Consider the following 20849-nt stretch of genomic DNA (forward strand, 5'->3'; position numbering starts at 1 on the left):
CGACGGGCGAGGGGAGATGGGTGTCTGATGCAGATGAGAGACGAAGTAAGAGCGTCGTCCTTATATAGAGAGAGGGGAGGAGGGGATGCCGCTGATGCTTTTGAAATGGTGGAGGGAGACGGCGGACACGACAGGCTAGTTCGTATAACGGAGATTAGCAATAATGACGAGGATCACAAAAGAAAGGGATGGCAATAGGCAATAGGCAATAGCAAATCATTTCAAAAACAACTTTTTCCTTTTGTTGATTTGACACGATCCGGTTGTGTTCCATGGCCCGCCGCCTTTCCTCCTCCGTCGCAGAGCATATCATTAAATGGTCCGTCGTCGGAGAGAACGTACAATCTGTCGCTCATTAAATGGTCTGTCGGCTCTCTCTCTCTGCTGTTGGTCGACGTTCCTTTTGGGCATGGAAGTAAAAAGAATAATGATTGCTGTTGGTCGACAAGAAAAATCCGGTTCCGTCATCAGTGTCATATATATCGTCGAAGGGTCCAAAAGATCACTGAAGCCTACTAGGGGATTGACATTTAACCGACAATTTTGGTTTAAATTAGCTAATGATGACAAAGTTTATGGACCAGCGCAACGAACTCGGAAGATGCTTCTGACACGGCATTGCCTAATTTCACTATTGAGAAAATAAACACGATTTTGGAAATGATTACTTGAGAATCAACTCAGAAAAAGTTCCGATAGATTGTGTACACGTGTGGGCAAGCAACATTTGCAAATTGCATAGGTCATGTAATTTGTGTTGACTTAGTCAACAAAACCAAATCAAGAGAAGAAACATTCGGATTTGGAAATGATAACTCGTCCGATAAGATTGATGCCATGCTTAGCGGGGTGGATTAAGCTGGGACAAGCACAAAATTTTCGATAATTTTATCCTCTCTTGGCTTCCCTTAAATTCTATTATCAAATTGCTAAGTTTGAGGATATATGGCAGTTGATGAACGTACCGATTTTGGGTTTTATCCTTCATTCATCACAGATGTATTGGTTTGTAATTTTTCGTAATATTGATCCAATTTAATGAAAATTAGTGGAGGAAAAATTTGTTATAAATGTATCGATTTATGATTTTGTAGTAAATTTATTACAGATATATCGGTTTTAAGGTTTTTCGTGGTATTAACATTTTTTTCCTCAATTTTTTTAATGTATAATGAAAGAGAATAATTGATGATGTAATTGAATTGTGAAGTAACAGCCGGGCAAGGCAGTTTGTTAAACTTTTCTCGTGACAAATTCAAACGGTGCCAGAGCTTTTTAAAAGTTTTTAATGAGCATTATAACATTTGCAGCATCGATCCAGCGCAAATCCGTTTGAGGTGCTGTAGCCTTAAAGCATGTATTACGGGGCGTCTAATTTGTAGCACTTAACGATCTAGTTATAAAAGGACACGACCACAACTCACCCGTTAGAATGGCAAAAATGCAAGGAGCAACGACAGAACTAATTTTGTGCTTCTGCTTTTCCTAGACGAAATTTGAGATGGCCTTTGGTTAAAAATAAAAATATAAATTTAAAGGCATTTTTAACTTTTATTTTTAAAAGAGGAGAATCGAAGTTTCATAAAATGTTAAAACACCTCAAATTCTCAACACTGCATTGCCTAGTCTTGCCTAGTATATAGGTTCTTATTCTCGCAACGCCCTCACCCAAACGAGATAAATTGCAATTTTTTTTTTTTTACTGTTTTCATCATTACAGTCAAGGACAAAAAGCGCACACCCCCATGTCTCTCGTCATGAAGCCGCTCTCATCGGCTCCCTCCCCCTTGGCTCTCTGCTTTTAAGCGGCAAAGCAACGAACCAAACGCGAGCCATACTTTTTTACTCGGGCGCTTAGTGCGGTCTCCGCACGAGTATGGGCCCGACACGTGTCACGCGACTCGTGATCCCTCTCCCTCTCTACCACGCGCCCCTCCTTCTCCAACCCCCACCGGCGCATCTTAGCACTTCCCCAACCTCCCACGATAGGGCCTGTCAAAGTTGCTGCCCTACCGGCAACATGTCCTTGTGCGGTTAACCCCGATATAATATATTCCAAACAATCCCTTTTTTATTTTTCTTCTCATAATTGATCCAATAACGATTTTGTTGGAGAGCAAAATGGGTCGATGATTGTTGGGAAGAATTCGGGTACAACAATTCACCACGTCCAAACGCAATCCATGATCAATTTCTCCCCCGAAGCAAAATCAACTAAGAATTTCTTAACCCCTAGCAACAACCAGCAATGTACAGCCTCACAAAATGCAAATATAACGTCGAAATAATAAGTAGACAAAGCAAATAACGACACCAAAGATTTAACGTGGAAAACCCGATGCGGGAAAAACCACGGACCGTCCAAAAACATCCACTAATCACCAAGAATAGCAGGATACACAAAGTATTCTTCTCTAGTCACACACTAGAGTCTCAACATTAACATTACAATCATCTTCTTCTCACCACATAGGTAGACAAACAAATTTGGAGCAAGAAAACCTTAACCGCAACTGAAGAATTTGGAGACGATTCTCGACGAACAAAAACCATCAACTCGTAGCCCTCGGTCTCACGAACAACATACTAAAATTTGAGCCGATTCCGACAATATTTGGTCTTCGAATCAAAGCCGCAAAGTTGCAGCGCTCTTCCTCTCTTCTCTTTCTCCTTTGCTGCAGTTTTCTTTTCTCGTTTTTCTCTCTCCTCTCTTTGGACGCACACCGCGCACGACCCCAACTTCCACTTCTTTTGTTCTTTTCTTTTCTTTTTGTTTTTTTATTTAATGCTGGCTGGGCCCCACATGAAGGTGGACCCAGCCAACAAATCTCCCCTCCACCTCATGTGGGAAGATTCGTCATGCCCGCTTTTCTTCTACAAGCATCAAGCTTCATCACGGGCAAGGCTTTGGTCATCATGTCGGACTTATTGTTGTCGGTATGAATTTTCTCAAGTAGGAAGAGCTTCTCTTCTAGCTTTTCTCGGATCCAATGATACTTCACATCAACATGCTTCGATCTTGAATGAAACACCGGATTCTTGCTAAGATGGATGGCACTCGTGCTATCGCAATATAGAACAAACTTCTCTTGCTTCAAGCCCAACTCTTGTAGGAATTTTTGCATCCACAAAAGTTCTTTATCTCCTTCGGTAATAGCAATATACTCCGCTTCAGTTGTAGACAAAGCGGTACATTTTTGCAATCTCGATTGCCATGAAACAACTCCCCTTGCAAAGATTATTATAAAACCCGATGTGGATTTTATCTCATGCCTAAGATTTGCTTAGCCGGGCCTAGGTCTTTCATTGCAAAAGCTTTACTCGACTCATTTTTCAAACTCTTGATTTTCTTGGCATCATGCCCAACAATCAACATATCATTCACATAAAGTAGGAGAATAAGAAAATCATTATCTGAGAATCTTTTCATAAAAACACAAGAATCGGAACCGTATCTTTGTTCTTCCATGAATGACTCAAACTTCATATACAATTGCCTAGGCGCTTGCTTGAGACCATATAAGTTTTTCCTCAATCTACATACAAGATGCTCATTGCCTTCAACTTCAAAACCCTCTGGTTGCTCCATATATATCTCCTCTTCTAGGTCTCCATGAAGAAAAGCCGTCTTTACATCAAGTTGTTCAATTTCTAAATTTAAACCGGCGGCCAACCCAAGAACAACTCGAATAGAAGACATCTTTACAACCGGTGAAAAAATCTCTTCAAAGTCTATGCCCTTCTTTTGACGAAAGCCTTTCACAACAAGTCTAGCCTTGTATCGTGGTTGTAAACTATTTTCTTCCGTCTTCAACTTGTACACCCACTTATTTGTGAGTGCTCTCTTACCCTGAGGCAACCTCACCAATTCAAATGCGTGGTTCTCATGCAAGGATTTAAGCTCCTCTTGCATGGCTTCATGCCACTCATTCTTTCGTTCACATGATATAGCATCTTCATAAGTTTCTGGCTCCCCGCATCGTGAGTAACACATACTCATGTGGTAAATATTTTTGAGAAGGCCTACGCTCTCTTTCAGATCTTCTAACTTGAGGTAGGATAGATTGCTCTTGCTCGGCTATTTCACTGTATCACTGAAGAATCAACATTATGTGAGGACTCACCATCTTCTTGACTTCCATGCACTTCTCCCCCATGATTTCTATCAACATTAGAAGGATTTGGGCTGAAACTAACTGAACGTTGAGCTGTATTCTTTGGTCTCTCCACCTTGTCAATGTCTTCAATAGTTTGATACTCACAAAACACCACATCTCGGCTTCTAATGACTTTCTTTGCAACTGGATCCCATAACCTGTAGCCAAACTCTTCATGTCCATAACCTAAGAAGATACACTGTTTAGACTTATCATCAAGCTTGGATCTTTCATCTCTTGGAACATGCACAAAAACCCGACAACCGAACACTTTTAGATGGTCAGGAAACATCTTTGCCACTCCAAACTCTTTGCGGAACATCCCCCTTAAGAGGAACCGATGGAGATAGATTTATCAAGTCTACTGTTGTTCTCATCGCTTCACCCTAAAAAGGCTTAGGCAACTTCGCATGAGAAAGCATACACCGAATCCGATCATTAATTGTCCGATTCATTCTCTCTGCCACTCCATTATGCTGTGGTGTTTTTGGAACAGTCTTCTCAAGCTTGATACCATAATCCCTGCAATAGTGTTCAAATGGGCCTCTATATTCACCACCGTTGTCAGCTCGAACACATTTCAACTTCTTCCCGGTTTCTCTTTCCACATTGACATGAAATTGCTTGAAAGCCTCAAGTACCTGATCTTTAGATTTCAAAGCAATAGCCCACACTTTTCTAGAACAGTCATCAATAAATGTCACAAAGTATAATGCACCTCCAAGAGTTCTAGCATCCATGCAACAAACATCAGTGTGAACTAAATCAAGTACATTTAGTTTCCTGTGTGGAGAGGAACTATGAAATGAGAATCTATGTTGCTTACCAGTCATACAATGAGTGCATTCCTTTAGATTTTTCTCCTTCAAAGGTAAAAGGTTCTTTCTAGCAAGAGTTTCAAGTCCTTTCTTGCTAAGATGACCCAGCCTCATATGCCATAAATCAACCAATGAATCATCCACTGCATTTACCTCTTCTTTAATCAAGTCAGCTTGCATGGTGTAGAGAGAGCCTGTCTTCTTACCCTTTGCCACTACCATGGAACCTTTAGTCAACTTCCATTTGCCATCAAAGAATGAATTACAATAACCATCATCATCCAAGGCACCTGTAGAGATCAAGTGAAGTCGAATATCCGGAACATGTCTCACATTTTTCAAACACAAATTACATCCGACATCAGTTTTCAAATAAACATCTCACATGCCAATAACCTTGGAAACATCACTATTTCTCATCCTTATGCAACCAAAGTCGCCGCCGCAATAAGGAGTAAAGTAATCACGCCGTGAGGTGACATGAAAAGAAGCTGCGGAATCAACAACCCACATAGAGTCTTGGCATGTAAAATTCACATATCCGTCATCACATACAAACACAATATCGCCATCGGATGCAAAATCGCCGTTGTAGCTTGTTTCTCTTCTTTCTTTTGATCTCCATTTCTATCATGGAATCTATCTCTTTTGGCAACCAACACTCTTTGCATAATGTCCCATTTTGCCGCAATTATAACACTTGACACTTGACACTCCTCCTCGGTCTCGATTTCGACCTTCCTCTTGACTTGCCTCGGATATCATTTCTTTGAAACCTTCTTGATTGACTTCTCCCCCTGTTTTCTATAACAAGAGCACCCGATGTAAAGGCATAATTCAAGCCTTTTCTTCTTGTTTCTTCATTGAACAAGCTTTCTTTAACCATGCTCATAGAAAGCACACCAAAAGGAGCCGAGTTATTTAATGCCACAACCAAGGTGTCCCAACTATCAGAAGAGTACCAAGTAATAAGCATGACTGCAATTCATCACCAAGATCAATCTCAAGATTTGTCAATTGATTTACAACATCTTGAAATTCACTCAAGTGTTCCGCCATGTTACTCCCCTCCTTGTATCTCAAATTCACAAGTCGCTTAACTAGAAAAGCTTTATTTTGTGGAGTTTTTCTCTCATAAAGATCTTGTAATTTCTTCCACAAAGTGTCCGCCCTCGTTTCTTGAGCAACATGATGAAACACACTATCATCAATCCATTGTCGGATAAACCCAACTGTTTTCCGATTCATTCTCTCCCATTCTTTTTCTTCCTTATCTCCTTTGGCTTCATCACCCTCAATAGGATCAAATAAGTCTTTGCAATATAACACATCTTCCATCCGAGGCTTCCAAATAGAATAATTCGAGGCATTTAACTTAAACATGGTGCTGCTGGTTTCTTCCATTTAACACTAAAAATTCAACCGTGCTCTGATACCACTTGTTGGGGAGAACTCGGGTACAACAATTCACCACGTCCAAACGCAATCCAGGATCAATTTCTCCCCCGAAGCAAAATCAACTAAGAATTTCTTAACCCCCAGCAACAACCAGCAATGTACAGCCTCACAAAATGCAAATATAACACTGAAATAATATGTAGACAAAGCAAATAACGACACCAAAGATTTAACGTGGAAAACCCGATGCAGGAAAAACCACGGACCGCCCAAAAACATCCACTAATCACCAAGAATAGCAGGATACACAAAGTATTCTTCTCTAGTCACACACTAGAGTCTCAACATTAACATTACAATCATCTTCTTCTCACCACATAGGTAGACAAACAAATTTGGAGCAAGAAAACCTTAACCGCAATCGGAGAATTTGGAGACGGTTCTCGACGAACAAAACCATCAACTCGTAGCCCTCGGTCTCACGAACAACATACTGAAATTTGAGCCGATTTCGACAATATTTGGTCTTCGAATCAAAGCCGCAAAGTTGCAGCGCTCTTCCTCTCTTCTCTTTCTCCTTTGCTGCAGTTTTCTTTTCTCGTTTTTCTCTCTCCTCTCTTTGGACGCACACCGCGCACGACCCCAACTTCCACTTCTTTTGTTCTTTTCTTTTCTTTTTGTTTTTTTTTATTTAATGCTGGCTGGGCCCCACATGAAGGTGGACCCAGCCAACAATGATCCATCGATTTGATAATGATCTTTTCTTTTTCTTTTTCTTTTTTTTTTTTGCGCTCGATCTCGAATCGGAAGAAGATCCGAACCAGCAGGAAAAAAAGAAGAAGAAAAATCCGGGTTCCATCATCAGTGTCATATATATCGTCGAAGGGTCCAAAAGATCACTGAAGCCTACTAGAGGATTGACATTTAACCGAAAATTTTGGTTTAAATTAGCTAATGATGACAAAGTTTATGGCCTAATGCGACGAACTCGAAAGATGCTCCTGACACGGCATTGCCTAGTCTTGCTATTGAGAAAAGAAACGCGATTTTGGAAATGATTGTTTGAGAATCAACTCGGAAAAAGTTCCGATAGGTTGTATATGCGTATGGGCAAGAACATTCGCAAATTGCATAGGCCATGTAATTTGTGTTGACTTAGTCAACAAAACCAAATCAAGAGACCCAGCACAGAAATTTTAGATAATTTCGTCATTATCCAGTCTTTTCGCTTTTCTCAGTTGCAAAAAAAGATTTCGAGAACTTTCTGTAACCGATGGAACTGTAAAATGACATCGCAAAATGACATCGCCGATTTCATTTATGGTGGAAGCAAGAACCCAAAAACAACATCGAGAAAACCCTAGTCCTTTCGCTTTTCTCAGTTGCAAAAAATAGGCAACAAGTAGGAGGAGGTTAATTATCATCGTCATCGTCATCATCATCGTCTTTTCTATGTACATGATTCTATCGTCGTCCGTCGTAAAATGTTTAAAGGCATTTTTAACTTTTATTTTTAAAAGAGGAGAATCGAAGTTTCATAAAACAAAAGTATCCAAAAATGCCATCGTCCCGATCCGCCGATCTACGGGGAAAAATTTCAGGCCACCTCCGGTGGGGGAGGTTGAGGTCGAGGAGCGATTTGCCGCACGCCGGCCTGTCGTACTCCGCCGCTGCTGACGCCGAGGAGACGGGCTTGCTCTTGACCCCGGCTCCGATCACCGGGCGAAAGTCTGCCAGCATGGGGCGGTCGAACCTGCACTCTCCAAGAGAGCGCCGCCCGCCTTCTTATGCTCCATGCGGCCGAAGGCGTTGAAGAAGAACACCGGCCATGGTGGCGGTGTTCAGAAAAGTCGAGCATGAAGATCCAACAAAGACTTTGACAAGATGAACAAGCACAAGCAGAAAAGGCAGAAACGGAGCAAATTTTTAACAAGCTAAAAGGCGGTATCTCTGTTTCAAACTGAAGATCCAACAAAGACTTTGACAAGATCATTAAAAAAACATCGACAAAAAAATAACATATACCATAGCTATGTTCAGAAAAGTCGAGTGTCCGACATCCAAACAAGGACTCCATGCACCCATTCAAGGCTCAACAATGCTAGCAAATAGACTCAACAGCTCCTCCCGATACTTTCCAGCAAGTAAAATAACCATTACTACTATCATCAGCGACGTATTCAACTTGTTCTTATGCTTATAGAGGATAACAGCTCCGACAAACATGAACACCAGAAGGAATTCATAAATCCCGAAGGTACCATCGAAAAGGCCACCCCCTGCTTGCTCAGGTTCCTGTGCTTCGTGCTGCGTCTCTGGGCGGCAGCCCGCCCCAGTCTCAACTGTTGGGTTTTCATGAATCATGTATAAGAAAAATCAACAAAATAAACGCAGCGGAAACAAAGATAAATATTACACATGATTTTCCTTAGGCGTTGTTCGTGCGTTTTAATCAAAGATCTAAACATAAAAGGGAGTTAAACGAAATACCTCTCGAAGCGCTTTGAAACAAGTCGGTTCGGATGTTCTACGATGAGTTCCACAAGCCGGACCTCTAGTTCAGACACACCAACAACGAACGTCGAACGAAAAGAGAACTTTCGGATATCCACCACTTCGATCGTGCTAACAATCACATGGAAAGAATCCGTCGTATTCTTGATGTATAATAGTCACAGCCTGAACGAGATAACGCTCTTCTTTCTAGCGCCTCAAAGACAAAAGAACACGCACACACTTTGCTTTCTATTTTCAGCAAAGCATCACGATTTCTCGCTTGTGTTTCTCTCGAACAAAACCAAAACCACACTGACTCTTTTCTCTGTTTTTCAACAGCCTCTTTAACTCTTGTCCCTCGTTCATTTTTATAATAAAAATAACCAGCAACCGTTGCTGATCGTCCATAGCGGACGATCGTGCATGAGCAACCGCTCATGCACGATCTTGGCATGATGGTCAGCGGTTGTTGACCATCCATGCTTCATGCATAATGGTCAGCAACCGGCCCGACCATTACGCTTCGTGCACATACATGAAGCTTTACTCTTTTTTTTTTTTAATTTATTAATAAGTTAATTTAGAGTATACTACTAACAATCTCCCACTTGTACTAAAGCCAACTTGTTTGGTATGTTAACATATATCCACTTTGGGCATGCGTGTGCATCATATGCGAATAGGCTCGTGATTATAATACAAATTAAATTAAATCTCAAATCGACTCAATTCGATTGTAGTAATTGCAAACACATTTACAACAATATTTCTCTCTTGTTCTACGTTATTCTAATTGTTTATGGTGTGTGACATCCCTAAGTTCATTACTAAGCTGGTAGTAAGACTTGTACTAACACATTAGTACTTCTAAAAGAATTAATTGTCACGATTAATCTTTTAGGTCCTACAAGCCACGATTGACATCTAGCAATATATCATGGCTACCCAGATAGTGTGAATACTTTAAGAACATAATGAATCTGTCGCCGGCCACGCAGTAATTCAATCCTCTGTCTTACTATGTCCCGATCAAACAAAGACCATGGAATATTTGTCAAGTCATTAATTCGATCATATGCACAAATCTAATTGACATGCATTTTATTCGAGACAAAAACAATTTATTCTCGGTTACAACCCGGCCGAGGATTTCAATGCAGTGTCACAATTAGATCGCATAGAACATCATTATCATACCTTGCATATAACAAGGAGACAGATTCCATATTGCGCACACGTGTAACTTCGTATATGAACAAACTATGACCATCAAGTATAAAGACGGATTGACGACCCGGCATTATGTGCACCCATGAACCATAGTTGTTCGATACACAAGTTAACACTGTGCCTCGTGGTCTAAGGATTATTTACACAAGACCAAAGCATGAACAATTAGACATTGACCACGCTAAAAGCTTCCATGTCGCTAATCCTTCCATATGCGTCACGTTCAGTGAATTTGTCTAATACAAACACCTGTGTTCTAACTCAGGCATCATAATACCCAATGACATGTGACTCATCATTCCCTTAACTCAGGCATCAAAACCATTACATGTCCAGAAGGCAAACATAAATGAAAAGTCCCTATAGCTAATGCAACAACTCTTGCTCCATTGGCAAACGTCGGGACAATCTCATTTCGCCCTAGCTTCTGCTTGTTTCCGTTCTGCAAAGACATACAAATATGTGAAGTTGCAGCAGAATCTAGAACCCATGAGCTGGATTCAGCACTAACCATATGATTAGTTTCAATAAGCATAGACACCATACCTTCATAAGGTCGGTTCTTGGGCTTGACCTTCAAGCTTGCGAGGTACCTCTTACAGTTCCTCCTCCAATGCCCTTTGACACCACAGTAATGACATTTCCCTTTATCAATCATGGGTTTTGGTTGCATAACAGGTTTGGCAGGCCTCTTCCATTTATTCTTCTTTAAAATGGTCTTACCCTTTGAAGAAGAAGCCTTAGCCATAGCCACTACATTTGGCCTTGTGTTATGCATTTCCTTCTCATAAACTACCAACATGCTATGTAACTCAGCAAGAGTTTTCTCCATTTTATGCATGTGGAAGTTTTGGACAAAACCAGAGAAGGAATCGGGTAAAGATTGGAGGATCAAATCCACAGCTAACTCATTGTCCATAACGAGATTCAGCCTAGCCAATTCTTCAATGTGCCGATCATTTTCAAAGCATGATCATTAACAAATGATCCTTCAGCCATCCTCATACGGTACAATGCCTTAGATATCTCATATCTAGAGGTTCGACCATTCTCATCAAAGTATTCCTTTAAGTGCAAAATGATCAACGCAGCATCTTCCATAGATTCATACTTCTTTCCGTAATTCATTATTCATAGAAGCAAGCATATATGACCTAACTTTTAAGTCATCATCACGCCACTTATCATAAGTGACACGCTCCTCTTGGGTCCCACCCTCGGGAAAGGAGGTTGACATCTTTTCATCAAGCACATACCCAATTTTTTTCTTAATTGAGAACAATTCTCAAATTCCTCACCCAGTCGTGAAATTGGGTCCAAATAAACAATTCTTGTCAAGTATAGAAGCGAGTGGGTTTGTGGTCGCCATTTTCAGAGTAATAATATAGCTGTTGCAGAAAATAAATTGTTAGTCGTTGTATCTTTCAAAGTAACTATTTCATTTTGGCCTTTAAATGAAATAGATCATCCCACTAAATTTATATTCGAATCTCATACTCCTTAAGATGGGAAGCGGTAATCTTTGTTAGGTAAAGATTACTAGTGGGGATTGGAGTCTCACTAGTCCAAAGTCCACCTCACCTAAAAGTTATTGGTGTCCTATGAACTTAGTGAGTGAACCAGCTTGTTCAACGCATCATATGCGAGTCCCAATCATAACTTCGGCCTCTAGACCATGAAAGTCTCACCTAACAGTTATTGGCATCATGATCATAGTTAAGTCTAGCCCATCGTCTCATGCAAGTATTGAAAACACAAATGATTCCCTCACCCGACAGCTTATTAGAAATCATTTGGCTCCAACCCCACAAAGCATCATATGCATAATGGAGTGGTCCAATATTATAAATGGTAATTAACCCCTATGTATCCATAACCGGTTAGTTAACCACTATAATATTAGATCAAACCACGACGATGGAAGGCCATGAGTCCGAAACCCATTTCGACTTAATATTCTTTGTAAAGAGATTTGGGTCGTTATTAACGGTCTCACTTTGCACATTAACCAGTTTAACATGCACGATATTATAAACACAATAAATAAATAGATATCACATAATATCTATCCTATGTGGTGATCATGGAATTATGGTTCAATGGGTCTCGAGCCAAAGAGACCCATTTAGCCATTTTAATGTTTTAATTATATGGACTTGCTCTTCACTTTTTCTTCAATCTTTGAACTCTTCAAAGACCGGGCCCAAAGAGCTCACTGGTTTAATGGCTCCTCCTCTCTTGTAGTATTTACATCAACAATTGAAATACTAAACTATACTAAAATTACATATCAAGAAAAATTAAAGTAAAATAAAAGGAAGGACGCAGCCTCCATTTAAAAATTACATCCCCAAAAAGAATACCGTAATCATCATACATTCATCCATACAACAATCACAACAATTAGGGATTTTTCCATGATCACCACCCTTCCTTACGAGCCATAAATTCAAAATTTAAAGCTCTGAAGGCATGCATAAAATTCTGCATATCATTTGCAAAATATAAACATCAAGTATAACAAGTTACGGATTTTTGATTCAAAATTGATTTTGTTCTAATTTTTGCTTTGTTGATTAAATTTATCACATAAATCAATCAACTTCTATAGGCCACATAAGAGCAAGAGAACCAATTCTCTTAACAAAAGTAAACTGGCCATTAGAATGCAAAAATATATTTGAACTATAAATCAATTAAACGCACGAAAACGCCTAAGGTTGGCTCGATACCACCGTTGGGTTTTCATGAATCATGTATAAGAAAAATCAACAAAATAAACGCAGCGGAAACAAAGATAAATATTACACATGAAGCTTTACTTTTTTTTTTTTTAATAAGTTAATTTAGGGCATACTACTAACATCAACATCATCAATCGCCGGGAAGTGCAGAGTCCGTCTGCTTCCTCCAATATCGACAATGACTTCCATCGGCTGATTGATCGCGGGAGCCGCAGTTGGGGCTTCAATGGAGAGAGTGTATGAGAAATGTTGTATGAACTCCATTTTTTACGATCGATCAATCATAAAGAAAGTAAGCTTACCAGCGCCGCATACGTGGGAGACAACCCCACCCATTGCAATGGAACAGTGTAGTGAAAGGGAGAACAGTGAAGCGAAGGAGGAGCGGTGAAGAGGGAGAGACGTGCAGATTGCGGATTTAAAAAAAAAAAAAAAAAAAAAAAAAAAAAAGAGCCCTTCTTTTATATGTTCTAGAAAGAGCTTTGATACCGGAATTGTGTTTTTTTTTTGGTAATTCCCTTAGAAAATTTAGAATCTCACTTGATGCAATATTTCTTTTTGGTAATTCCCACTGAGTTCTATGCCTTGATTTTTATTTTTATTTTAAGAAAAGGTTGGCCACTATGAAAATAAGAAAAAAGAAAAGAAAGAAAACAACCATAATTTAAATACATAGAAGCACGAGATGATTTATTTATGCCAAATCCGCGTCATAAATTAACTTGATTACTTTTTATAGTATCAATCCAATTGAATTTATATGAGAAATTGTAAAATAAGCATGATCAAAAGCTATATTTGATTTTTTTTTTTTGTGTATAAAATTAATTTACTTGTGATTTTATACCTGATTGCCACAAAAAGGAGCTATACAAAAATTTCTTAGCTATTTAAATTTATGAGTTCAAAATTCTCAAGCCATCTTAGAAATTACTCCAATAAAATTTCGAATTCTCATTATATAAGTTAATGGACTCTGTAACACGTATAAAGTGCACACATATTTGATGTGTCCTAATGTCACAATCCCCTTCATGGATTACTAGTATCTACAATTGAATAATATATCTCAATGTATGCGACAACTTCCATCGATTTAACTATTGTTGAACGAATTACTTCAATTGAAAAATATTAGAAAGGATTAGTTTACTCAACTTTAAAATTGGGAGATTACAACTAAAATTCTGTGCTAGATATCTCTTATTTTTGTTCGAGAAAATTAAGAGAGATTGGCACATTTCTTTTTAGAAAGAAAGATTAATTTGAATTAAAATGTGTACTAAAAAAACTTTTGTTTTGTTTTTGTGTATACACCAAAAAGAAAAAGGAGCGAAAGTCCACAATCTGCCATATCTGCGGAGCTTTTGTTTTCGGCGAAATGCCGCTCGCCCTTTTCATCTAAATTAAAATGTGTAGCTGTCCTTGCACCATTACCGAATTAAAATAACCATACGGTTATACTAGCAATGTCCTAATAATATCTGCCTATGGAATAAAAAGTTTTCTCCTAATTTATTATATTAAAAGAAAGACAAGATTGAAAAATAATCATTTTTCTCTCTTTTTTATGGAGTGTAAGTGAAAAACATCGTAGCAATATGCTAACTGAAGTACAACATTCTCCTATATTTACAGAATTTAATCCAATAATGTAATGGAAGGTTTTATTATCGTTAAAAATTAAATTAAAAAAATAGCCATCGTCCATTTTGTATGAGCTTCTTGTTTTAAGACGTTGGGAGGATTTGGCCCATGAAGCCTCATGTGAAGTTTGGAAAGTGAGGCGCTTTACCATTTGAATTATATCAACCAGATAACACCACCTTTGACATCTCTCATGCAAACAAACATGAATCATCTGTCAAGAATCGGTGAAAAAAATGTTCATTGGAATCATGGTATACGTCAAGGAACTGATGCATACTGATTTACATGTCGCCAGTTCATTGGGTCCGTTCTGGGTTCTTCTGCAATGTTACAGAGGATTGAATTGTCATGTAATCTCAATCCTTTCATTTTTTTTCAATCACTGATTGCTTCCAGAACCAAGGAAGGATACACCCCCTGGCAATGACATCTTTTTTAAATCAATGATTGCTTCCAGAAGGAAGGACACACGCCCTGGCAAGAACACTCTCAAATCCAGTTCGGGCACTGAAACGGACAGATTCAAGTTTACCTCTTAACATCTTTCTTTAGATCTCTCAACTTGATTTTTCATTCGAGCTGAGGCTTGGTGTCGCTCTGCAGGCCTTAGAAATGTTCGGGTGAACGGTACTGTGAAAGGTTCTATAGTGCTACTAGGAGATCTCAAATGGCATGTCTTTCCCTTCTCCACAGTCAGAGACCAACACTAGTGTTATCCGATGCTGTTCTTTTCCGCTTACGGGACAGAAACGCTGGCAGCAAGAAGTTCAAGACCCTCACTAGGGAAAACAGAGGATGTAGTTTAGTGGCTTTCGAGGCTATAATAAACTCGGGATGCTTGCATGGACATCGTCCCCTTATCCTTCATTTTACTTATAGGAAGGACAATCGTCGGCTGAAAGAAGTTCAAGACCTTCACTCCATCATTTGTATTATACTCATCTGTGTGCAATTAATGTAAATGACGGCTTACTTCTTCGCCACTCATCATTCTCGGATGTAAACTTTCTCAATTGGAAACAAACAGTGAAAGCTGATTTGTCGGCTCTATCTTATATACCCATCTTAGCATTATCGAATGAGACCGCGAGAAGAGTATCAAATGGAGTTGGGAAGAGCAAGATGTAGCATTATTGGTAAGTGTGACCTAAGAGTTAGTTGATAGGAACAAGTTCTTGGGATACATAGGGTTGCTTGACAGAAGTGCAACGTATAAGTCATCTAAAATCATGAGTGAATCATGTTTTCTCCATCTTTAAATGATATTTCAGAAAAGTCATATGCAGTATTGAAGGAGTCGAAACAAGTGAACCCATGCGATTTTAAAATAGCTGTTCTAGATTGCAACGGTTTGTAACCGGCCATGAAGTCCAGCATATCAATGAGGCTTAGATCAGAGAGAGACTGATTTGATTCTCAAAGCACAATGCAATCTCAATTTACTGCTATTCAGCATGCTGATGTCCTTTTGAACATGATGGATTTTACTCCACCTATTTATTCAAAGTCCAACTTTACTCAACTTGTTTAAAATATGATCTACGGGTGAGAGAAAATGGGCACGTCTTCAGCTTATCCTCCCAAAGTGGTGCATCTTGGATTGGCATGGCCATGACCTGAGTGGTCGGACGCATACCTCAGAGACAACAATGCCACCAATTGATAGAGATCGAAATGGCACCAGTGAAGGAGAAACAGAACCGTATATGACTTCTCAAAGAAGCATTTCGTACTAGATGTCAAAAGAGACATTATAGTCGTTTTACATATCGCAGTCACCAGTGGACTTTTCTTGGAGGTATCTCTATGTCTGCATTTCGACCTCCAAGCTTGCCCTTCTATAGTTGCTCAATATTCAAACTCTCTCAAAGCTGAAGGACCTTTTAACCAATAGGAATAGGCAAAGCGGCCTATCTCAGTTTCGTTTATAGCAAACATGCCTTGAAACCCTTCTCTAACTCTTGTGCATCCAATTTTTTCCCGATGAACACAATCTTGTTTACTCTCGGTTCGTCTGGGCCCCACAACCTGTCCGGTGAACCTTGGAAGATATCATGAACTCCCTGTACCCAAAGAGTATCAATGGTTAAAACAGAGTTCCAAACTCAGTCGCAAAAGAAGTCTAACTACAAAACAATCAGTGCAATAATACTTTTCTCGGACTTCTTTATTGGGGCAAGGCTTGACACATCTCTAGGAAAGAAATAATTTAACCAAAATACAAAGTATAAAATGCTCTACTAAAAGATAATATGGACAGGCAAGGTGATACATGGGCTTTTCAGAAGTACACAATTCACCTGGAATACAAATCTCTCATTCATGCCCTGTACAGAGAGAAGACCTTTCATTCGATAGATATCCTCGCTACGTTCCAACAACAATGTGCCAAGCCATATATTTGCCTGTTAACATAGAGAATGAACTCACCTATCATTGATCAATTTCACTCAAAACAGAAAATAACTATCACTCTTGACCAAAATAACAAAGCTGTGGAGCTAGAATGAGGAACCTTCTCAAGATCTAAGCTCCCCTCAGAAACGATGCTGACGGAAGATACACCAGGATCATGAGAGTGATCATGCGCATGGTGGTGATGATGCTCTAGCACATTAGAAAAAGATCGACATCAGTTCCCCTACGCTTTACCCGTTGGATAAAGAGCAACATATCCAGACAACCAGACAATACAAGAGATGAACATGTCTTTAACTCTATTCCAACTGAAGCAGAAAAGCATTTTTAGTGAGCTCAACAAGACAAGCATGCTCCTTCACGTCATAGGTTATAGTGGGAATGTCAGGCATTTGCAGCTATCATGGTTATCTCACTGCATGATTGCAACATGACCATCGTGTCACTAGAGAGTATGCCACGGATGTAGTCAGCATCATTTCCTATTTCATATCATTAGTAGTAATCAAATTTCACATTCAGGGAAAATTTAAACTGGCAAAAGTTATACAATGACTGAGTTAAATATTCACACTGAGAATACATTTAATTCTCAAAGGAGTCTAATAGCTCTTAGTTGATCAGCACAAAATGAGAATAACCGACAATCAAGCCACAACCATCAGCAATCTTATTAGCAGCACTACAATAAAACTACATGCACTCACCATGCTCATGATCGTGTTCGTGATGGTGGTGGTGATCATGGTCGTGGCCATGCTCATGTTCATGTTCATGGTCATGATCATCTTCCTTTGCCTCTTCAGCATTGATGGCACTCTCGATTCTGGCGAGAATCCAAAACAGAAACAACAGTCAGGGTAATTGGAGCTCAGAACATTAAGGGATCACATCATCACCAAATTGTCAAGTAATGCAATCTTAATCAGGCCAGTAACACACACAAAATCAAATCTAAACTTTTATCCAGTCCAGCAAGCCTGCAGCTTAACGAATATTTCTAAATCTAGTGTTGCCCCTGGAGAGTGAAAAGGAAATTCAGGTGTCTTCTCCATAATTGAAAATTTCCGTGCTAATTAACCTGATTTGAGTTTAAACAATGCTTCAAGTCAGTTAGCGACTTTCCCCTCAGTGAATGGCCACAAAATAATGGTATCCGGTAACATGGAGACAAATCCATTCGTCCCAGCATAATTCAGAACTGACGAGCATTACCTTTCCAAATCAAAGCCTCCAACACCAAGAACATAATCCAAGTCAACTTGCCCAAACTTTGTCCGCTTTAACTGAGCCATGTGATTTATGTTCTGTTCAGCACATAACAGATCATCATCCTGTTAGACACACTTAGCAAAAAGATAGAAAATAACAAGCACATGGGAAGAGAGCCAACCTTTACACGCTGGACCAAAGAAGCAATTTCAGGTTCACCAACTAGATCAGTCTGCTCAACACCAACAATACAAACTCGTTAGGCATTCAACCACAGAGAGACATATAGAACTTGCACATTTATATCTTCTCATCAGGCAAAAGACTGGGATTGCAATAATTCACATAAAGACCCTGAAAAAAAAATTAAAATCCCCCATCAAGTAAACCCAACTAATTTTAGAACAATTCAAGCGCGAGAGAGATGGAAGCTCATAAATGTAGTTGTAGTGGAAGTTCAGATAGGAAAGCCAAACCAAGTCAATGGATCTTTGAAAATCTATCATCAATGTATGCAAGCTTTCTTATCCTTAAAATAAACACAAAAGCTTTATAAAAAAATCAATTTGCCACACTAGTTTTTTCAATCAAAATACGGAAGTACCTTGTTTACTATTATGCGGTCAGCATAGGCAATTTGTTCAACAGCCTCATTCACAACACCTTTTGGCTTAATGTCGTCCAGGTGAAAATTAGCATGTTTGGCATCAACCAAAGTAACGACTCCATCCAATTTGACATCATTAAAAATTTGGTCCTCCGCATAAAAAGTCTGGATTATTGGTGCTGGGTTTGCCAATCCTGCAATTGCCAAATGAAGATCATCAACTGTGATTAGTAGTTCTTTGGCCCAAAAAATATTTAATGATCAGTAAGCTAATGGATTAAACTTTTGATTTTAACAGCAAGAAGAATCTGCTAGACAATGGATCTTGCTTGTTGGAAATAGACAGAAAATATGAATGGGAAAGTCCCACGGAAAACCAGATCATTTATAGTTAACAATAAAAAAGTTCCTACCTGTCGTCTCTATTACAATATGATCAAACTTCCCTTTCTTCCTAGTGACCAACTCAGCAATCATCCTCACAAGATCGCCCCTTACAGTGCAACAAAGACAGCCATTGTTAAGCATAACTATATCTTCAGCACCGGCAGCTTTTGCAGCCACTAATGAACCATCTATGTCTACTTCACCATACTGCAAAACCCAAATTGGAAAGGCAGGAAAAACAATGAATACGCTATCAAAGAACTTGCTCGGACTAAATTAAGAAGAAAGACTAAAAGTTAGATAGGAAAGTGATGCGATGGTAAAAACACGATATAACATTACAGTAAACTTCATACCTCGTTCTCAATTACCGCAATGCGTTTTCCATGATCAGCTGTCAATATGTGGTTGAGCAGAGTCGTCTATTGACAAGAACAGGCACAAGTTTAACTAGTGAAGTGCAAATCTTCCAGAAAAGAGTCAAGATGTATAAGAGAATCCACAATCAGCAAACTGGTACAAAGGTCAGTTCCTGATGCTTAGGTGAAAAGAATGCATTGCGAGCACTGAGTCGATATCAATTACACAATATCAATAAAAAGATTCACAAACATTCACCAATAACGATGTATCATCCCGAAGAGAAAATTCTAAGCTGAGCTCGCATAATCATTTTAAAATTCACAATTATTAATCACTTCCGCAAAGCCACGAAATAGCAAAATTAACAAGCAGAAATATAAATTGGCTTAATTAACCAAAATCTGAGAAACTAATTAAAAGCCTCCGCTTCAAAACAAACACAATAATAATGCATCGGGAAGAACCAAATAGGCTGAAACTAGGAAAAACGTTGCAACCTGGTCCGTAATCTCTACCAATTTAAGAAATTTCAAAGTAAAAAAGGTATTAATTTCCACAACCTGCAACAGTCGCAGACCCAAATGTGAAAGAACCCACCTTTCCAGAGCCCAGGAATCCAGTAATTATGGTGGCGGGAATCCGATTATCCGGCGGAATCTTCGTCAAGACATCGGCCTCATCGCTCTGCGGCGCCGACGTAGCCGTGGCGGCCACCGTGAATTTGCGGGAGCTCGGAACGGCGACTACTCTGGAGCCGAAAGCTGGCGTCTTGGAGCTCAAAGGGCGGAGCTGGTGCCTCGTCGAGGCATTCACCGCGACGGGGAAGACGGTGGTTCGGAGCCTGTAGAGAGATTTCGGCGTCCAGGGCTTGATGCCGAGGAAGGTCGTGGCTATATCCATTGACAGAGAAGCCATGGCTGGCGGCGGCGGCGGCGGGTGGCGACGACGGAGCTGGGATTTTAGAGAGAGAGAGAGAGAGAAGAAACGGAGAGGAGGAGGGTTTTATGACTCTATCTTGTAGTGATTTATGTACAGATGGATGGTTGGTCGTCTGCTTTGCTTTTTATATATTTTATTTTTGCATAATAATATCTGCCAATGGGATAAAAAAAAAAACCATTTCCTAATATATTAGATTAAAAGAAAGACAAAGATCGAAAAATAAAAACACTTTGTTTTTCCCGCTCTCTCTTCTACTTTTTTTCGGGAGTGAAGTGGAAAACATTACGGTAATACGCTAACTGGAGTGCGGCATTCTTTTAAATCTACTAAAGTCAATCCAATTATGTAATGGACGGTTTTATTATTGGTAAAAACAAATTTTAGAAAATAGTATTCATCTAATGACTTTCATCCAATTCTGGTAATT

At 39.4% G+C, this 20849-nt stretch overlaps 1 protein-coding gene across 1 annotated transcript; it reads right to left on the reverse strand.

The window, feature by feature from the left end:
- Nucleotides 1-16152: 16152 nt before the first annotated feature.
- On the reverse strand, nucleotides 16153-20500 carry LOC104450601 (P-loop guanosine triphosphatase YjiA). Its single transcript, XM_010065227.3, has 10 exons — nucleotides 20078-20500; nucleotides 19474-19539; nucleotides 19144-19324; nucleotides 18728-18924; nucleotides 18305-18355; nucleotides 18127-18218; nucleotides 17619-17737; nucleotides 17009-17100; nucleotides 16794-16898; nucleotides 16153-16556 (listed from the first exon to the last, which is right to left on the reverse strand). The coding sequence occupies exons 1-10, from the start codon at nucleotides 20393-20395 to the stop codon at nucleotides 16419-16421; spliced, it is 1359 nt and encodes a 452-aa protein (XP_010063529.2). The 5' UTR covers nucleotides 20396-20500; the 3' UTR covers nucleotides 16153-16418.
- Nucleotides 20501-20849: the final 349 nt, after the last annotated feature.

This window comes from Eucalyptus grandis, chromosome 6 (genome assembly GCF_016545825.1).
Source record: "Eucalyptus grandis isolate ANBG69807.140 chromosome 6, ASM1654582v1, whole genome shotgun sequence".
In the NCBI taxonomy this organism is placed as follows: domain Eukaryota; kingdom Viridiplantae; phylum Streptophyta; class Magnoliopsida; order Myrtales; family Myrtaceae; genus Eucalyptus; species Eucalyptus grandis.